The sequence below is a fragment of the Acanthaster planci genome, linkage group LG11 (genome assembly GCF_054643075.1).
Source record: "Acanthaster planci isolate LZ-2023a linkage group LG11, COTS_SCS, whole genome shotgun sequence".
Lineage (NCBI taxonomy): Eukaryota > Metazoa > Echinodermata > Asteroidea > Valvatida > Acanthasteridae > Acanthaster > Acanthaster planci.
Window position 1 is genome coordinate 15,790,929 of NC_141787.1, and position 20,785 is coordinate 15,811,713.

A 20,785-nucleotide genomic window follows, 5' to 3' on the forward strand; every position below is an offset into this window, starting at 1 on the left:
AGCAAAAAAGTACGTGTCCCTTGTTTGTAATTTCAACTTGAGGTCCAAGAGTTTTGGAGGTGACAATATGCGGTGAAAATCTTGCAGTCAAAATGCATTGGGTTAACAAATAAATACAGTGAATGACCACGAAATAATAATGGCTGAGGTATCCACTCTCAGCGGAACAAAAGAGGGCATGTTTTTGGGTACTCCCGGCATAGGCGTGCCATGAGGCCCGCAAGTATACGCGCGTTCGACGCTGAGTACGCGTAACTAATTTATTCCGGCATGTATGGTCTTTGCGTACAAACAGAACGTGTGCATGCAAGACTCCCGCTTGTAACCACCCGGCTTTCTTTCGCCGATTGGGGGTGCACTTCAGCTTGGGGCGAATCACAGACATATAAACGCATAGACCGCCAGTCTTGCGCGTATAAGCGTGATTTTGAACAGGCAAAAAAGGCAGGCGAGGCGAAGAAAAAACGGAACATGAAGCTTATGGGAACCGGGAAGTGTTAAATCCTTACTGCGCGTGCGCGCCAGTTTTGCAGAAGAAGCAATATTACATCTGCCCTAACATCTTTTGTCCCATTTCGTGCATCACAATGTATAAATTATTCTACTAAATTGCACACGGGAGTCGACAGGGGGGGGGGTTCACGTGATTGCCTCCATTTTTTTCTCTTAATTCGAGGAAGAGGCGATACGAAGGCCTGGTGAAACTTAATTGCAGAACTTCGCAAGAACGAAGCACTATTGCATGTTCAACACACTACCTAAACACAGTGGGGACTCCGCCTTTCCCGCAAAATGCATTAGTCAGGCCTCGCCCGGAAAGTAGATTTTTCCTTCTTATTTTCGACATACGGGTTTTCGTGAAGCATTCAAAGCGCCCAGACTAGGATGGATGAAGTCCCCTAAGGCCACAAATCCAGATACATTCATGCACACAGATCACCAGCCATTGAAGCAACCGCTCAACTTTAAAAGCAGCCCCCACTAAACCAACAGAAAAGACCAACAGAAAAGACCAAGAAAAGAATGTCCGAGTGAATGAATAATTAAATTTCTACAACTATCAACTAACAGTAAACCATTGGTATATTACACATTATGGCTCTATTTCATGCCCAGGCACACCACTCTGTTGATTACTTTCAGATCTCCAGACATTACAGTGGAACTGTCACGAGAAAAAAAACAGAACCTTACTTCTCACATTCCAGTATTAATTAGCTCTTAAGGTATGGATTGTAGCAAATCTTTCTATTAATATCGCATCTTTTGTAATTAACTGACTTCATACGGCTATATGCTGCACGCTTTGTCCACTAAGTTAGTGCGAGGGCAAACATTAGTGTTAATTAAATCGGAGGAATACGCTCCAAGATAACACCGGGGGTCTCACCCCTATTGACCCTCGTGCAGGTTTCAGGAGACAGAAACACCGGAGATTCAATGACTTTCAAACTTCCAACAACGACGAAAAACCCATAAATGAACACCACCATACACTGGGCTAGAAAGTTGGTATCTACATTGGAGGTTATTTTCTGGTATTTCTGAAATCCTCTGGCTATACTGAAACAATGTTTTTTACACTTTTTATCTGCCCAATGTTGTGCTGTTATAAATTCTTTATAAACGAGAATTAGCAGCTGCTTCCATTTTGGATGACGTCGTTCACAAAACAATTACTGATGACCTTTGCCAAAGTTGGTAAATGGGACAAATATATACAGGTTTTAGACTGCAGTTAATAAAGACAAACGTAAATGTATTCTTTATTTAAGTTTCTCTTTCGACAACTGTATCTTTATACTTTAACTGGAAATTGACCGTACTTATTCAAACTGTTCCTGACTTGGACACCTGCTTGGAAAGCTGAGAATTGAACCATGGGTTTTTACCAGAGGTCCCTCCCCTGACTGGGTACACATTTGTCTAGTCCTTGTGTAAACTATCAACCAATAAAAAGCTGAGTTGCAGCGAGTTCGGCCGCCCACTATCGAATGACAAGTGCGCGAGAAAAGATGGCTTCAACGAGATTCTTCATCATAGCAGCGATCTGCATCCCTTATGCTGTGGCGTTCGTTAAAAACCAAGCGGTAAGTCTGTTGGACATCCGAAACGCAATGCATTCCATTATTAAGGTACAAACATCCGTTAGTGTTTAGTGACTGCAGCTTGTCAACGAGTTCAAAGGTACGCTAAAGCCTACATCATCATAGAAATTGACATCATATATACGGTAGGCCATAATGTACTGCATTGCAAATTCGTCAGTCAGGAAGTTGTCAACTTGGTTTTAAAAAGAACAAAGTATAACAACGCATCCACTAACAAGAATAGCGTTGTGCAAACATCAAATTGTACATTAGAGAGATGGTATTGGTCGGTCATTATGTATAAATTAAGTACAGGTATAGGTGTTCACTTGTTTGTTTGTGCTCATTGAATAATGTTATGAGTTCATACTATTCAAAAAATTGACAAATTACAATTCACCTAAGTGGTATTTAACACACATGCGCATGAACACATTGAATGTTCAGATTCAAGTCTTGCGATCTATGCTTTTTGGCACAATAAAACTCGTGCGAATGGCAATGACAAATCGATGACAGGAGCGGGATGATTTCAACGGTAAAGCGGTGGAGTTCTTCAGCGGGCAAGACAAACTGGCTTCCCAGGTGGAAGTCACACCTTCCCCCGACTGCCTGGAGGGTGACATGCTGCTGACTAAGGAACAGAAGGAGGTGTACTTGGCCATGCGAGAAGTCACGGCAGCGAACAGGGAGCGTGTGCGGCGGAATGCGGCTGCCGCCTTCAGAGTCTGGCCCAACAGAACCTTGGTGTATCAGTACGAAGCTGGTCTCAGTAAGTAGTACACACCCTCCACATCATTTTCATGAAATATCCCAACTTCCCCTCTGTCGTCAGATACCCGTAACGTCTGCACCAATCCAGACGAAAGCTAGATTTATTTTTCATATTTCAAAACGATTCTTTTGCAAGAAGTGTGTCTATTCGGAACACAACCGCACTGGCAAATAAAATTCTGTCGAATGATTATATCAAAATTAATTTCAATCATTAAAAATAAAAAGCTGTTGCAAACTTCTTTGTGGTCACTTGAGTGGGGAGAACACGAAAGACTAAAATTTCCTTACAGCAGAATCTTTCTTAGAGTAAAAAAAGACTTTCTTACACTACGGCCTGGACATTTCAACAGGTGAAATTACAAAACAGGTGTTTCAGGAGGCTGTTGAAGTATACAGGGAGAAAACTAACATTCGATTCCTGGAGGCTGTAGAGGGAATATACACGGGCGTCATTCAGCCATTGATTGTCAGACAAAGTGGACAGGGGTAAGACAGAAATTATAAGAAATCTTGGATTCTCTTTATAATGTATTATATCGTGCTTGTGAGCTGAATACAAGTATCTGACAAAGTACACGGTTACGCTTTTTCAGCCCGTTTCATCTTTCCGTAGGTGCTTCTCAACAGTTGGTTGTCCGAGCCAAACCTGCGGTGGTCGCCTCAATCTTCAAGAGGGAAGGTGTGCTTTGGTAGGCAGGGAAACAGTTTAATTCCCTCCTATTTTGATTTTCCAATGATAGTAGTACGGGTCTTGTGACAGTAAAACCAGCCACCATGCAGCCCAAGGGGTCCAAATGTTGATGGTTCTGTGGGTGTGAAATTCGTGTTACTAAGCAATGGATGGCGTAATTTTTTTGTTAGAGTGTGAAGAAAATTAGAAGAAGATTTTACAGAGAACTTATACTTTTTACACTGGAAAATGACGAACTGCCAAAAAACTCCCTTTCTCCCTCTTTAGCTCGGGGTCGCCCTCCACGAACTCGGGCATGCCCTGGGCCGCTTCCATGAACAAAACAGACCTGACAGAGACAACCATATCTTGGTGATAGAGAGCAACATTCTCCCCGGATATGAACACAACTTCAGGGTAGTCAACATGCCAACGGTGGCGCCCTACGACCTCCAATCGGTCATGCATTACTCTACAGTGGTGGGTTATGCGATAAAGTATCATCCATTTTTATGAAGTAGATCGACCGTTATGTAAGCCCTTTCAATGGTCTGTCCGCTTCGAGCAAAAGCACCTCTCGTCGGTTAAAAAGAACCATATTAATCGGGACTGTTCATTTTGTTGGTAGTACTGCAACCCCTCATGCGTGCATTTCAAAGTTGTTCGTAAACTAGCTAAAGTTAGTTCTGACCAAAAGAGCCGCTGTTGCTAAGAAATTTGCGCCCTCTCTTGGTCCAGCTCGAAGCTCATAGTGACAGTCTATTTTACGTGCATTGTCCGTTCAAAGGGCATGGACGTCCGAACAAAAGATTGAAGTCCTTAACTTAAAGGAGAATCATCAAAATTCTCTTAAATGTTGGACATGAAAATCTATTACTGCAGTTTGGGTAAAAGAGCAGTCTTGGTAATTTTTCCTTCCTGTTTTTTTTTCTTTTCATTAAGGCCTTCTCGCGCAACGGTTATTTGGAGACGATTATTCCATACAACCCTAGAGACAAAGCCAAGATGGGCAGGCAGCACATGTTGTCCCGTCTCGATACGTACACCTTTAATGTCGCCTACGACGCCTACGGTGCGTAACTCTTGGTGGTGCTGTAGCACGTATTGTGCCCTTTTAAAAAATGCTTTAGGTCGCACCCGAGTCTCTTGTGTAAAGCTTGGTCTAGGTCGTCAATCCTTTGGCAATACGTGGAGACGCGTAGACAATAGACCTAGCAGTAGCTCTGGAAGCCCGTTTCGGACACGGCCTTAGTTTACATTTTCTCAGTTTGAGTAGCCTATGATGACAGGTTTCTTTTCATGTTCAGGTATGGAGGGTTTGCATAGCTGCCATCTTGCAGGTCGGTGGTTTTGTTCCACAGGATACGAACAAATGAGGCTTCCCAATGGAACAAAAGAACTGCCCTGCAAGATGGATACCGTGCAAATCTTCTATACGACGAATTTCAACAAAAAATTGTTGCCACTCATTATTACATAATGTGAAATAGGCACAACTTGCAAATCTTAAAATTGAGAGATTGCAAAATGAGGGCTTTCTTGATTTAAAAAAAGTACATAACCCTAAATCTTTGGGAAAAATCGTGCGAGTTTGCCCAATTCGCAACGAAACAAAAACTGGTCTGACTATATTTTTCAAAACACAACCTTTAAATAGCAAAGGCGTTAATAACATAGGCCTAGATGCTCAAAGTAGTTGTTACATTTGACAGACATTTGTCCAGCTGACCTATGGGACCGGTGTAGTCGTGGAGGCGTACCGAACAAACATTGCACATGTGACTGTCTGCCAGCTTTTGAGGGCCCATTCTGTGAGATTGTCACACATCCAACAGGTATGTGTATATCGGCCGACAGCAAAAATAATGTTTATCCAACTTGAGGCATTTTTGTTTATATCGATAAGATATGAATACTATAGGAAAGTGCGCTCGTTTCCATCCGTGAAAGAATCCTCATTCCCATCCAGAAAGCGGTACATGTAGTACTGTTTCTTTAAAAAAAAAAGGATAAAAATGTACTTATTGCCAAACGTCGCTTTCCCCGCCCCCGATAGGTACGCCAATGGTGTGGCTTTGACGAGTTTTAATTGCTGCCCAGGTAGAGTTAATAAGTAGAGTAACTAAGTATGTGAAGCATGTGCGATCCAGCGGCGTATCTTATTCCGGGAAAAACATCTCCAAGACGTTGGTGGATCAATTTTTTTCCATAAAATATTTTGTTCGTTTTTGTCGGTCTTTCTACCCAGCTTGCAGCGACTATTCCACGGGACCGTCGGGTACCATCTACTCACCGGGATACCCGGAAGATTATCCCAGTAACACCGAGTGTACGTACGTTGTCGAGGTAATGACCGCTCCGTCTTCGGCGTGCTACCATTCATCTGAATCCCGGCGCCAAATCACCGAGGGCGCTCAGCATCTTCTCAGGAAATTTAACACCTATACACAAACATATCTGGCAATGAACTTTTATTCATAAAGACATTGATGTGACTGCCCTGTACATAGCTTACGTACCTTTATTTTAACCGTATATCCATTGCATTCAACCCCGCTTCATTCACTAATCGTGTTGATATGTCAAGGTATTACTAACACATACGGAAACACAAACCTTGGATCTTTCGAGGCAATTTTAGGCTGCATCTATGTTTATTTCTGCAATATTCATTTTCTCGATACTTTTTTCTTTCAGTGTGCCGATGAAGAGGTCATAGAACTGAATTTCCCGATGTTCTTGGTGGAAGGGAATAATTGTTGGTTTGACAAAATGTCCATGATGACGGGAGATCTGATATCGGAGGTCTACATGGACGAGTAAGATTTCTTTCTAAACTGTCAAAGTGTTTTTTTACGGGAAATTTGATCCCCTGCGCTGACCACGATATTTATAAAGTTTCGGGTTAACGTTTAATCTTTTTAGCCACATCAACTAGTTGTTACGACCGATAAAAGGGTAATGCTAGGAAGGAAAGCTAGTATTTACAAAAAACCAAAAACATAATACAAATGTTAATGTATTAAAAGCGATCTAATGGTCTTTTTGGCATGTTTTGTTTTGAAGATACTGCGATGACATATTGCAAGGCAATCAAATAGTGACATCCAGTAAGACGTCTGTCATGGTCTTTGTGAGCGACGGGTGGCTCAACTTTCCCGGATTCGAAATCAACTATCGCTGCGTTTCGGCGCGAGGGTAAATCTGACGTTCCAACAGCCCCCGATATATCATGTCCGCTCGTGCACGATACAGGTCACATTTTCATCACTACAAAACAGCTTCGAACAATTTCACAGTTATTCAGCAACAACGTAAGCTACTTGCAAACTTTATTCAGTAATCGCAGATAGCCGGTGCATAACCAGAGTAAAGTAACGGGCTCTGCGCATATACACTAATTTCAGGATAGGAGACGGCATTACTGCGGCAGCATCATGCGCGCTCATTTGGCAGGGTCGAAGAAACATGTAAGGTGCACCCAGACCACCTGTCCACGAGTGTGGTGCCACAGCAATGGGTGGCCTCTAATGCCGCTCGCCAATTACAACATACATGTAGTGTGTTTTGGCTAGTGTTAATGACAGTTTTGTTGCAGCGGTCAGGTTATTTCCAGAACATTTCCTCCAGAACTTTATGAAGAAAAACTCACTTTGTCCCGAAGGACCTCGGAATTGATTACATAATGATGCATGACCACGGACTATGGACCAGATTTCGAAGGACTTGAAAAACGTTTTCCTTCATGACCAGTAAAGACTATGAATAAGAATTAAACATATCTGTAATAAGAGTAGATGGTAATTAGGTGAACAGGTGATTAATTTTCACTAACGTTTACAGGGGAAACGTGAAATTTCAATTGAAATTTTCAAATTTCAATAAGCATTTCAAATTGATTACTTATGAATAATACCAAGTTGCTCCCTTACTGGAGGAAAGAAATCCCTCTTCCTCATGTTGCTCACAAAATAAGATTTATCAGAAATCTTTTATTTGGAAACTGTAGAACTAATCCAAACACCTCGGGTGATCAGTGGCATAGCCACTGGGGGGCCTTGGGGGCACATGCCCCCCCCACAAATTCCCAGTGTGCCCCCCTGCCCCCACAAAAAAAGGGTTGAGTGGATACTGAACAGGGCTAACAAAAAGTTGCCCACAAAAAAACCACACCAATAAGAGCTGTCCCCCCCCCACTAGTAAATTCTAGCTACGCCATCTGCATAGATGAGTTAACAAAGAATGAAGTATGTCCATGTTTCGTTAGACCTGATCAGTTAAACCAAAAAGCAACAGTTCAAAAAAGGAAAATCGAGTATAAAAAAATCAGTGCCCAGACTTTTTACTTGTGATTAAATGACAAATCTCTTCCCAGTGAAGACTCCAAGACAGGTTATTTTGTGGATAACAGTTGATCAGTCCTCAATGTGATTCCATGATAAAAGGGTAACGCTTACATTGTTTCAAATTAAGATAAGGAAACTGAATAAAAGTAGTGAGCATTATTGGATGCTGAGGTGGGTGCATATCTTTACTTTTTGTGTTGAACACTGAAAACACAAAAGCCTACTACAGAGCTGGATAAAGTCACAGGTTTCAATGCCGATGATTTTTTCACACAAGTTCCTCTTTTGGCCACATCGTTTGAGTATTTTCATTGGACATGAAGCCTACTTGGGGCCTGGGCAAGCAGCTGGTTGTAGACACTGGAAAACATATTTTGAGAAAAAGTCATAAATCTCAAGATGTGCCTGCAACTAGATGTTCAAAAGTAAAAAAAAAAAAAAGCGTGTTACTGTAGCTCACCATTTAACAATTACAGTCGAAGCTAACTGGTTTGTGGTGTCGTTTGCTGCTGGTGTGCCACTTTGTCCACTCGATTTCGATGAATCTGAAAGGCTGGGGTCACCCAAGCACCACATGAACACCGAAGACCTAAATAACAGGGCAGGAGACAAGACAAATCTTGAATGAAGTCCTCAGTACCTCCTACATTCATCTTCTCATCTCTATCTTATCACAAATGTGAGTTGTTTCCCTGCTGAGTTTTCCTTTGTTTTTAATTGGTACACCAATTATTATTTTTCTTTTTTCCCCACATTTTATCTCAAAAAATTAAAGGATCCAGGAAATGAATTTTTCTTAGACTCACTTTTTGTGTATCTCTGTACTCTTCTTCCATGTATGAAGACTGTTTGACATCTCTTTTGAGTTACGTGAACTGAACGGTGCACTTTTTCAAACATTAAAAATTGACCAAGCATTTCTGTACATGTGGGGCACTTTTGCTTTGATGTAAATCTAGGAAGACATGGTCCAGGTTGCATGTTTTCATGTTCAAATTGTGAACCCAAAATTTGCTATCTGGGAATGTTTCTGCCATATACTTACATAGCAATAAACTGCCAAAGAAAATGAAATCTGCCATAGCAGTGGTTAAAAGAATCTAGAAATTTCTGTGTACAAATCTGTGCAACATTGCAGTGCTTTGGATGACATCAAAGTTCTGCTCATGAATATGCAAATATGCATTAGCATAAAAACCAAAAAAGCGTCAAAATATGGGTTAAAAACAAAAACAAAACTTTAAGATCAAGTTAAGTGAAACCCAAAGATGCAATTTCAAGGGTGTTTAGTAACATTTTTAAAAATATTTCTATTTCCTGGTTCCTTTAAGTGAATGACAACATTTCTTTCTTTAATGAGGGGACAATTTCCATTTTCAGGAAAAAATTAAATCACTGAAAAGAAACTTCTGCAATTGTCATTGTCTAGTGAGCAAAACAAGATCACACAACCACAAGGTAAAACTACAAGTTTCAAAAATTGAAATTCATTCTGATTATAATCAAAACAAAAGCATCGGAAATGTACACACTTTGAAGTCAAGATGTGTGGCACTGATGGAAGAGTGCTATAGATAAACTAATTATCAAAACAGACATAGTATGCAAATAACATGGAAGAACCAACCTGACCAGTTGAAGGAACCCAGTCTGGCATTACACTTAGGGCATGACAGCTGCAGTGTGCAAAATGGAGAAGTTACAATTAGGATAAGGTCCAAATGGCTATGGCTAGAATGCTACGTTCACCTATGGAATCCGTTAGGTAGCGGCTGAAACTATTATCCATATACACATGTGTTCTTGCCAGCCATATCCACGTGATACAGGCCGGATTTAGACTTGAAAAATAACATCTGAGATTCCACTCACTGCTGCACACTGTTACAAGGTTTCCTTCCTGTAATTAGGCCTCCAAGTGCACACAGAAAACTGACAGTTGCAACTAACACGGTGTGCTTAAATATTTAAATTAAGTTAACCCCCATGTCAGAGGTCATTTGGGGTACAGTGACCTATCCAGTCTCTGACTCTAGATTTCAAAGCTGCACCAACCTTTTCCCCTAATTCATCTTGAGATCTGCATTTAGTTTTGAATATTTATTAATCCAAATAAAAATTGGTCAACATCTCAGCCAATTAGCAAGTAGGCGACCGGAGGGGAGTAAATTCCTAAAGCTCAGGCCTGAAGCCAACAGAAGACAAAACCAGGATTCGAAAAGGTGGATACAGCATCCAACCGACCACATCAACCAGCTCACTATCTCTCTGTCTAAGTAGCGTATTGGTCACACGGCCATTGACATAGTGCGGTGTGATGTCAATGCTCAATCATCACCCACAGTGCAACTAACATGACAGGGAGGGTTTCTTCCTGAGGTATGTAATTAACACCTGTATTCTGATTGCCATGTGCCAGAAGGGTTTCAGAAAGAATCCTTAATGAAGGGTAGGGAACGTTTTCTCCAACAAAAGGCTTGACATTTGCAAGAATTAAGTAGAAGTGTACCCAAAGTGGGCTTTGTAGTAAATTTAAAAGAAATCTGCAGTTCCACTGGTTTTCCACATTTTTTAGAAGAGGCATCTGGTAAGCTTTATCAAAAGCCTCCTAGATCCACTTTACTTTACAGCAAAGGTCACAACCAAGACATACCCATTTGTCACAAGAACTGCATGATTTTATTCACAACTGACCTTCCCATCTAACCTCCCGATCATGAGTGGTTCCATCCACTTCACTGGCTCAACAAACAGGGAGGTGCAGGATGCAGACGGGTCCATTGTGTCAGACGGGGGTGAGCTCACTCCCTGAGAGAGGGGGTGGGATTGTTTGTGCCACTGAAAGCTTCTTTGGCCCTCACCGGTGATGTGTGAAAGCACGCTCAAGTCAAGGAAAATGGCACGTCTGAGGAAAAACAACTCACGCTCCTGAACGCAAATATTTGTCACAACTAACACACAAGAAATTCTCAAGTTTTTCGTAAAATTGTAAACTTATTGTTGCTGCAATGCAGAAATTAACTAAATTTATTCGCCTTCCCTATTCCCTTTTCATTCAATGAAGGCACTTAAACTTTCATAAAGAGGAAATCATGAAATGTTTCTTTTAAGGAGCAAAATAGGTGTTCAAATGGACTCAAAAGGTTTCTGGATATTCCAATTAAGGACATGACACTGTAAACACGAACGTAAGAATGTTAACGGTTCTCAAATTCTTTTACATCTTTTCAGTCCTCCATCTAGAAAGTAATGGAAGGCAACAATAGAGAACATGGATATTGATATGTGTTAACCATGTGCCATCATTCCGCACAATTTTCAATGGACAGGTTGAGATGTGGATAATGAAGAGAGAGACGGCCATCACTTCCCGACCTGCACCTCCTGCATTTGTAGGTGATCTCCGTTTGATCACTGGCCCTCTCCAGAGGGTCAGCTGCGATGACTTCCTTCGGCACCTCCTGGCCAGCTAGAACAGACACGGAGAGATCGCTGAGGATAAACTCAGAAAGAAACCAAACACTGGCTGACTTTCATCCGTTTTCAATCCTCCTCCTTTGACATTTTACAAGAGCGAAAAGACCTTCTAAAATAACAACAGTAAAAAATCTCACAAATTTCTGGGAACAACATCATGGCCTACATGGATTTAAATGGAATATGAACCTGAACGAATGATCTTCCTTGCTGGCGTTAGACCAACCAAATACTCGTCTTGGGCACAGCCAAGTGAGCAATCAATTGCGTCATCACCTAATCTCTTTGCAATAAAGATTGCTTATTGAAATAGCCGATTAACCTTAAGCAACAACATTCAGACTGTACGGTGTCTTTGAATCAAACTCGAATAGATTACAAACAGGTGATAGCAGAAATGTTTGTGATTAATCTAATGTGAAAACAGTTGTGATGGCAGAATGCTTTTCTGATGACGTTCCTTCGACGAATAAGCAGTTGATGATTGATGGAGGCTCTTTGGAGGATTCAAGCTTGAATGAATTAAGGCCTGCATGTACCTTGAATGCTTTCAGCCATCTGTCCTAGTCTGTGCTGCCTGTACAGCCGATTAGTGGATGAAAACTGGCATCCCATGGCCTCAAACAGGTGCAGTAAGTCCATGAAGCCATAGTTGGGCCTGTGCGCAAGAATCAGTTTGGTGTTTGTTACCATTCCAAACTATAGCATCAACCCAAGCTTAATGTATAGCAGTCAGTCTAGATGACCCCAACTATGGTGACAGACTGGTGCTAATGTTGGAATGGTCAACCATATGCGACTAGTCGATGAAGTTTATTATCGTCAATGGCCCCTTTCCTAGTAGTTAATCTACAGATTTATTTTTGCTGATTTGGAGTGCGCTCTCTGAAATGTGTAACAGGCATTCTAGTTTTACCACAGCTGCTTTGGCAATGCAGTAATGCGTTAGTACCCTTTACATAACTGTTACATTGCTAAAGTTCTTCTGCATAGGTTGGGGCATGTTGCTGCATGGTCCTGGCCTTTCTGCTGATTGTCTTACAAGGTGTACTGCAAAGCTGCTGGTCTTCGTGACAACATTTTTACCTGCTTGCTGCACGTTGGCTCAACCTGGTACCGATTGGGCCTGGTTCTCTCGGCATGGATTTGAGTGTGCCTTGCAAGTTCTGTTGGCTGTTTTATCATTATTTGTTGGGACCAATTCATGTGTTGCATTTAAGGCATGACCTAAACAACTGACACAAGGATAATGTAGAACAAAGAGGGATTTGCTTTGGGCACAGCCATTGGGGGCGCTCTTACGCAATGTTGGTAAGTTACTACTGAAGACCTCATGTCATTTGACCAACTTCTTTGTGTAAAACACTCTTCTATTTCTCCTCGTTTAGAAACAAATGGTCACCAGAGAGGAAAGTGATTCTAGTGCTGATAACTTTGAAAGATGAAGAACTACACTCTCATCAATTAATGTCAGATATATAAACAACTGCAAGAGATACACAGATTACGAATAGCAATGTGGAACCCAACTGCACTCACTCAGCCATTGGGTGCTGCTCCCTGACGATGTCATACGCCTCTCTGAATGTTATCTTGTCTCTGTGCATCAGGTAGGCGATCACTATGGTTGAACTCCTGGAGACACCCATCAGACTAGCTCGCGGAGAGAGCAAAGACGATTCTTTGTGGAGTTTGACTAGTCAAATAAGTCTACATCCATTTTGGCAAAGAGAGTGTTCACAGTGCATAAGGAAACAACGTATGTCCTGACGTGTATAATAATTAAATATTTTTCCTGGAGGGTCTCGTAAAAGACTGCAAAAAGCAAGTTGTTCTGTTTTTTATCAAACTTTTAAAAGAAGAGTACAAAAGAAGTCAGCGAAGCCAAGAATAACATTTAGCAACCTCCAATCATTGGAAAACATGTTGTGTTGAAACTCATCAGAATTTTCTGAGAGTGGTACATGTACATGTTTTGACATTTGGTTAGGATTATTATTATTAATCATTTCTGGTAATGACACCGGGGATTCCTCATAAGTGCCCTAGGCACTGAAGCTCGCAAGCCTGAAGAAACCTGTAGAGAGGAGACAATGAGAAGCAGTTACAGTTTTAGACGTGGGAGGAAAAGCCCAGAGGAATATTCAAAGGTAAATCCCACGGAATTGAGTAGGGACTGAAAACCCAATCCACATGTGGACTGGGCCGGGATTCGAACCTGGACCGCAGAGGTGGAAGGTGAGGAAGAACCACCATGCCAACCCGACTCCTAAAATTATTATTATTACTCATACTATTTTAATAACCAACTGTGAGTTGATGTCGGGTTAATGATTTCATTAACTTCTTTTAACAGGAAGAGAAATTAAAAGACAAAGCACTACCCACCAATGTACAATGACCTTCCCACTTGTAAGGGCCTCGTCAATGAAACTAAAACACTCCTCAAAATGCTTCATAATGTCCACGTCTGGCATGTCGTTGACACGAACAAACTTATGCTTCAAGTCCAGCGAACCTAACTTGGGCCTGTCCCCTTCCACAGAGAGGACGTGGGTGACAGCATGCTCAGCCAGCGCCTGTCTGCCCTCTTCAGATGTCACTGCCGCTCGGCATCCAAGGAAAAGCCCTGGGCAGATTTCGTCCATGTAGGGTGTGTGAACATTGCCAGAGGACATCTTGCCTAAGCCATGCAATTCAACAAAAAAGAAAATAGAAGGAAGAAATTTACATCTGTACATCCCCAACCCCCCAAAATGCTTGCTCTGATATTTGCTTTTCACTGGTCAAAACAATAAATAAAAGCCATTGCCACAGCAAATAAAAATGCAACATTTCAAAATTGTCATTGCAACTCAAATTTATGCAAACTAAAAAGGAAAAAACCTGAATGGGGCAGCACAGATATCTGGCAATTCCACAACATTGTGGGTAGCAACCACACCGTGCTGATGAAAATAACTGCAATGAACACGGGCGTACAGATCAAAGAAAGGATTATGTAACTCAATTCTCGGACTGGCTGGTGCATGCCTACAATGCCATGGCTGCTGTTTTCACCGACATGGTACCTGCCATTTTGCGAGAATTCCGGATATCCATATTGCCCCATAGCAGAGAACAAGCCCTCAGTAAAAATGCAACACTGTACGCCTATATTTCAACCCATGAAAGTAAAGCAAAACCAACTTTATGAGGCATACAGCATTAACTGAAGTGCTGGCATGGCGGGTTGTGATGCCTAGCAGCCTGATAAGTTCAGTTGGGGTAATGTGGATGCTGGTACGGTATGTCCCAACCAACATGTCACAAACAGAAAATGCAGAAAAGGGACAGTAAAATGCCTAGAAAGAGTTCCATATGACATACGGACACTACTTTACTTGACACCCCATGCAAAAACCCAATGACTCATATGGGACTGGTCTGAAAAAGTGTTTCCTCAGTAAACCACTTGCCATTTTCCCTCCTATGGTCCTAAATTGGACTTTTCTGAACTTATTTTTGCGTTCTGATGAAAACTGCTGGGGCTAATGTCACTGCAGACTGTGCAGTAGGCTAGGCCCACTGCCATGCCACTAAGCGTAGTGCCGCCCGTCATGTCCGTATATGGAACTCTTTCCAAACGCCTTAGTTACCAGGTCTAGAATGCTGCAGACAGATTTACGACAACTTACGATGAAGTACGGCACTTAAAATGAAAGATTCTTTAATTTGCAAGATACATTTGTAAATCATGTAAATCTACATGTTGGCCTACTCACGTCACATTCGCTCTCTGGAACCAACGCGCACATTGCGGTGAGTGTGGTTTTATTATTGAAGGCAAGCGCCCTCTGTTTTCAGTAACTCTTTCCGGAATTAGAGTTGCTGCAAATCTTTCATGACGTTTTCGCATTATTTAAAAAACATCACATGGCGAAAGTCATTTTATACGAGGACAATGCTTTGAAAAACTATAACACATAAGGCTACCTGTGCGTTTTCAAGATGGTTTGTCATTGCATCTATTGACAAATAACGTCATTATTTCACGTTTACGATGTCGTCATCCCATGATTAGCTAAGGAGGTCGTCATCCTACTCTTATGATCTCAGGAGGTTGACATCTTGCCTTTATGATGTTGTCATTTCGAGAAAAAATATGTCAGGATCTCAACAAGTCGCATGGCACTTTCAGAGCTCCGTATTTCTTTCCTCGCAAAATTTTGTTTGGGGTTTTCATTGAGGGATCGATGAACGTATACACGAATCATTGGACATTTCGGATGGCCCCCTTTAATGGACGAACGCACTGTCTTGGGCTTTGTACAGAGCGACTGGCAGGGAACAGTAGCGATAGCTATACCACATTCAGTCCATCCTGCCATCGGATCGGCTGTGACCATAGCATTATATTGCAAATGGCCAGTAATAGCAGTCAAACATGGTATACCTACGCATGCGTCAAACAACTATATTATTGTGTCAGTCTGTGAGAACAAATCATTTAGTATAGTGCCTTGCAAAATGAGAAGTCTTCTCGAGCGAGTGGATGATGACATAAATACATGGGCCTAAACAGGGCTTTTACGTATTCCTGGCATAGTTTTAAAATCAAATGGGTGCCTGCGTTCACATTGAGCACAAACCGAGCCGACGATTTCAAGTGAGGCGGTTTATTACAAGTCAACAAATTCACAAATATTGTATGTACAGGTTACTGCATAATGACTTACCAATATAATAACAGCATTTATAAACTGACTTGGAACAAATACTCTCTTTGAGTATTACCACTCTGCCAACTGTACACCACCAGAGATTGCCAGCGAGGATATTACAATAAAAAAAGAGAGAAATGTGGGGCTCAGAAATATTTTTTACAATAATGTCTGACAGAAAACCCGTTTTAGTGTAAGGGTTGCTTATCTATTTCTCTGTAACCCTAATTAACCTTTTTGAAAACTAAGAAACTTAAAAATTTGGATGAGAAGAATTGAATTTACATCTTTCGTGAACGGTATGTTAACTTAATATACATACGTCTATTTCAAAGCTCGTGAATTGAACAAAGAAAGACTACAGAAAAAAATTATAATTATACACTTCAGCCGTGTATCATTAATTATACAAACGAGGGTGCATGATCATATTTCCCAAACTGATGAATACTAATTAAGAAGTTAAAACTTCCTCAAAGTAAAATTTTGCCCTGTGCATATCGCATCATTTGGAACACTGACAGTGACTTTTTATATACTGACTGCTCGCAGTGACCGACAATCTTGACTTGCGACAGGAGGTAAACAGCAGTCAGTATGAAATTGGTTTTTACGGAGACTTGCCACGCACAGATCATCAAATGGGAATACATGAATAATACAACGCTGTGAGAGCTTCCTGTGCATTTATAAAACATTGATGAGTCCTGACTTCGACACCGAACTGCGGTATGCGCATATACATGGCTGTTAAATTTCCTCGAGCGCAGCAATTCATGCAGATAGGGTGCACGTGGGGGGGCGGCTTGTGCGTGCGTAGCATAATTTACGGTGCATGTGGCTTTCTTCAGCAGCGATCTTTTCTAAAGTCTGTCTATTGCATAATCCTTTACGGTCTAAGAATATTAAATTTGGATATTCATGACTGTGGGGTACAGTGCAAATTTTATTAAGAAGACTTTCCCCAGTGAATTCATGGTCTAGAGGCCTTCTTTCACAGCTGCGGACTCATGTTGTCGATCGACAAGGCTGTCATTCTTCTGTTTATGTTGAAAGAGCTTAGAATTCGGTTCGTGTTTGTTTTAATTTCCTTGCAGCAACATGAGAAGTGTTTTATAATACATGTACTTTGGACTAAAAAAAATCGAAAATCCGATTTGAAACTGCAAAACAAGCATACCTTCGTTAAAATTTACTCAAACGCTGCTGAAATTATTATAATTAAAAGGCGAGCTTTCGACATCACCGGAAAATGGTGTCAGGTGAACTAACATTGATGGAACAAAACGTGGAAAGAACAGGGTTTGTCCAGGATTTCAACCGCTGGTTTGTTTTTTTATGACATCTTCAGGGTTATTCTCATCAGTCTTTAAAAATAAGGATCTTCTCTGTTGTCAGATTCGGGTAAAGGCTATATTACCTTTATTTTCACGTCCTGGTAAGATTCGAATTTTGCTGGCATTTCGATTAACTATGAGAGGGCGTGTTAGCTTGTCAAAATGATAACTGAGTGAAATATAAATTCGTAAAACTGATTACAGTATTTGATAGTAAAACTCATTCCTGTGAATTGAAATTTCTATTATTTTTAATTTCATAGTTATTTTTGTTAAAGACCCATTAAAGTGGCTTGCCTTTCCACACGTACCACAGTATTAAACGAGTAATTGTGCATAATACATGTTTAATACAATGTTACAATACAATGTTATGCTCTGAACCTTAATTCTTTTCTCGTTGAAGTTCGTTGAGACTTCATTTGTCATCATGCCATTTATTGAGTCTCGCGTTTGCCTCAGCTGCAGTGTCGGGTATATTTTCTTCATCGAAATAGAAAGGATTTCAGCCATCAGGCCATTGGATGTCAGGCTCCTGCCAAGTATTATCAACCCTCGTAGCCTGTATGTTATCCCTGTGTTCTAGCCAGGGGTAGAAAAATAAAGCTATTCGAGTCTGTAGCCACTCTGTCAGGGCGTACTTACTACAAACGATTGTGGCATCGCGGTAAAATTTACATTGATGGAACGGGAAGTATAAACTTGAATGTTGGTCTGCCCTCTGCTGCAGTCTGTGTATGCCAAGTGCTTTCCAATAGCATAATTGTGAGACAAATTTGGAAGCTTGCGTGCTTAGTTTAGTTTACTTGAACCTACGACGTCCTGCTTACTAGAGGATAGCACAAACATCTCAACGTGTAATTCAAAAATGAAATTTGTGTTTTTTCTTTGCTTTTGAAAAAAATAAGGAATTTTAGGTTGAAAACAATATTTTACTTGCAGGTGAAAGATTCATTGTACAAAATGGCCCCAGAAAATTAAATATACGCTATAACAAACCCCTACAATGTCGTATATAACAAATATCTCAAACCACACAAAATGAGCATCATTATTTCAATATAGACCCAAGACAATTTCTCTGTCTCGTGTTGTTAAACTGTTTATTAGACAGTACTTATTTCTACTATTTCTCGCAGTTCTGTCGGTTTCGTCTGACCGGCTACAACCTCTTTTAGTCTCATAGCCGCCTGGTTCTTGGCCTCCATCAGTTTCTGGTCAAAGCCGACTCTCATCACGAAGGTATTGTAGTCATTGTCTAATTGCTGCTCTTCGTTCTGCTTTCTTATATACTTGACCATAAAGAGGGTGATGCTGCTGGCGTAGAATAGAAGGACCACCAGGATATAAAGCATGGGGTCACCGACGTACCCTGGGCCGGAGACGGTCACGGTGGAGTTCCCATCGAGGGTATCATTGAAGGACAAGCTATTATTCCCGGGGGTCGGGGTGTCATTTCCACCACCGCACACCCAGGTTACCATGTTTGGAGGCATGGCGTCCGACGATAGCAGCTCCTACGGTTTACTCAGGACGTCTGATGTTTGCCGTCAGATACTCGAGTTACAGCTTACAGGTATCTGAATGCCTGTCTTCTTGGAGAATTTTGTTATATCCCGCAATGTTTATCTTTGGTTTGCTATTGACTCCAAATTTTGTGGCCCAACATCGCTGTTGTTTTCTCTGAAGAAAAAAATTGGTGTTTTTTAACTATGACTTCATAAATTGTGCTAAAAATTGTTCCGAGCTACAAGGTAGCCTTCATGTGCGTCAGTTTCGCTCATCTCGGCTCGTCTACTCGTTGGTTGCTGATTATGATGGATAGCTGGGAACAGATGGCAAACACAAACAGCTAACTTAACTCCGTGTAATTTAAATCTACTCCCGTAAGAGCACTTAGCGTGAAATGAAAAATATGAATGCGTCATTCATTCCCAGGCTGATCGGGCTCAGTTTCAACATACGCCTGGTGGCAGAATATTTCACATTATGGAACAATTCGCCAGTGGCGAATACAGGTAGTCTGACCTCAGACAGGATAAATATAGTAGTCACGAAAAATGCTGTCTTGCCGGCCGTGGATTGCCTGTGCTGCATCCAAGGCCATGCACGTCTACCTTGTGCATCTGGCTGTGTTATTTCTTCAGCTTACAGGCCGAATAATATTCCGAGATCAAATTGCCGATCTCTCAGCGCAACGAGGCATACATTACACTCGAGTAAATACTGTCATGACGATGTACATCACAAATCCGCGTGGCAAGCTTGTGTAGAAAACCCATCGCTTGAATTAAACCGTCTGTTCTGGTGGGAGTTGGGCATGGAGAAAATACAGAAATGTGACCTGATCGATGTTTACACTGCCATCACTTCCAACCGATGGTTTGATGGCGGGGACCTACGAGTGGAGTTAACCAACTTAAGCTGGTTTCGGAATTTTAATGATGTTTTTCTACACCGGTTTTATTGACGCAGATGGGAGTTCCAAGCAATACTGATTATTTGATTAGATCAGTGGGCTGCAAATAGTGACGAGACGCGCACAGCAACTTGTTCGCAATCCATCTAAAGCGGAGGCCATCCTTCCCAATGTCATCCTCGATTAAAGCATAGCGACGGACACTTGATAAGTGTTATCAATGTCAATTATTTCTACCCTGCGGTCATCATATTCCGCATCACCAACTCACCATCACAGTCCACTGTCCGGAGGAGCAACCTCTTTCCAATTAACACACCAGTCACATCCTGCTGTGATATCTCATGCACGAGGTGTGCCTGCCTCCACGTGCCGTGTGTTTGATTGCTCTGTTTTTCAGCAATTTCCTTCTATGGAGTCTGACACTAGATCATATCCTGAATATCCATACCTCAAGCAAACGCAACTCACAAACCTATTTTGGACGGGTGCAGCCTGCCACCATCAACGTTTCGTATCGGTTGTTAATCAAGGTTCCCGTGCCGCGGCAACGTATGGTTCAAGTTCCCGCTGTTTCAACGGCAATTTTTGTCCTCGGTAAAACACGGCTCTCTCGTTTGGGAGTCTCCCTTCACTGCTATATATGCCTGCGCCGCCCGCATATAGATCGGTCTAATATTGAACAGCGGGGTGGCATCGTTTCCAAAAGCCTGCGACGCAGACGCGCCTTTTCACTCGCGGACCTTGCGCTTGCATTATTCTTGTCGCATCGTCGGCGCATATGCAGTCAAAACGCCTCTCAGGCGTCGAAAGACTTATAGAGGGCTGTACACGCACAATTATTTACTGATTCAGTCAAGGGATATTTCACTTTGATACGTCCATTGACCTATGGGTTCATTATCTTAAGCTAATATTGATTGTGTGTCTCTATTGAGCGAAAGTTTGTTTGAATTAAAACAACTA

At 41.6% G+C, this 20,785-nt stretch overlaps 2 protein-coding genes across 6 annotated transcripts; one reads left to right on the forward strand and one right to left on the reverse strand.

Annotated features, from left to right (window-relative positions):
* The first annotated feature begins 1,966 nt into the window (after nucleotides 1-1,966).
* Nucleotides 1,967-8,047, forward strand: LOC110976368 (protein SpAN-like). The gene is made up of 10 exons (XM_022229567.2): nucleotides 1,967-2,090; nucleotides 2,610-2,862; nucleotides 3,218-3,353; nucleotides 3,481-3,556; nucleotides 3,826-4,017; nucleotides 4,480-4,609; nucleotides 5,250-5,372; nucleotides 5,786-5,883; nucleotides 6,235-6,356; nucleotides 6,604-8,047. Exons 1-10 carry the CDS (start codon nucleotides 1,995-1,997, stop codon nucleotides 6,737-6,739), a joined length of 1,362 nt encoding a protein of 453 aa, XP_022085259.2. The 5' UTR covers nucleotides 1,967-1,994; the 3' UTR covers nucleotides 6,740-8,047.
* dusp12 (dual specificity phosphatase 12) lies at nucleotides 5,848-15,223 on the reverse strand. Of its 5 annotated transcripts, none has more exons than XM_087143193.1 (9): nucleotides 15,038-15,139; nucleotides 13,749-14,043; nucleotides 12,900-13,013; nucleotides 11,900-12,018; nucleotides 11,259-11,352; nucleotides 10,578-10,788; nucleotides 9,511-9,559; nucleotides 8,344-8,472; nucleotides 5,848-5,978 (listed from the first exon to the last, which is right to left on the reverse strand). In XM_087143193.1, exons 1-8 carry the CDS (start codon nucleotides 15,096-15,098, stop codon nucleotides 8,366-8,368), a joined length of 1,050 nt encoding a protein of 349 aa, XP_086999319.1. In that variant the 5' UTR covers nucleotides 15,099-15,139; the 3' UTR covers nucleotides 5,848-5,978; nucleotides 8,344-8,365. The 5 variants fall into 5 exon arrangements, with proteins under 5 accessions (XP_086999319.1, XP_086999318.1, XP_022085260.1 ...); XM_087143192.1 differs by lacking the exon at nucleotides 5,848-5,978 and adding an exon at nucleotides 5,992-8,243; XM_022229568.2 differs by lacking the exon at nucleotides 5,848-5,978 and having other exon boundaries at nucleotides 5,992-8,472; nucleotides 15,125-15,223.
* Nucleotides 15,224-20,785: the final 5,562 nt, after the last annotated feature.

Excerpts from the sequence above, each read along its gene's own strand:
- LOC110976368 (XM_022229567.2), top strand. The coding sequence starts at position 1,995 with ATGACAAGTGCGCGAGAAAAGATGGCTTCAACGAGATTCTTCATCATA. Across the intron at positions 2,091-2,609 it reads CGTTCGTTAAAAACCAAGCG|GAGCGGGATGATTTCAACGG; the intron begins GTAAGTCTGTTG and ends AATCGATGACAG. Across the intron at positions 6,357-6,603 it reads TCGGAGGTCTACATGGACGA|ATACTGCGATGACATATTGC; the intron begins GTAAGATTTCTT and ends TTTGTTTTGAAG.
- dusp12 (XM_087143193.1), bottom strand. The coding sequence starts at position 15,098 with ATGATTTACAAATGTATCTTGCAAATTAAAGAATCTTTCATTTTAAGT. Across the intron at positions 14,044-15,037 it reads TTTAAGTGCCGTACTTCATC|GCAAGATGTCCTCTGGCAAT; the intron begins GTAAGTTGTCGT and ends TGCATGGCTTAG. Across the intron at positions 9,560-10,577 it reads TCGGGAGGTTAGATGGGAAG|CTGTCATGCCCTAAGTGTAA; the intron begins GTCAGTTGTGAA and ends TGCACACTGCAG.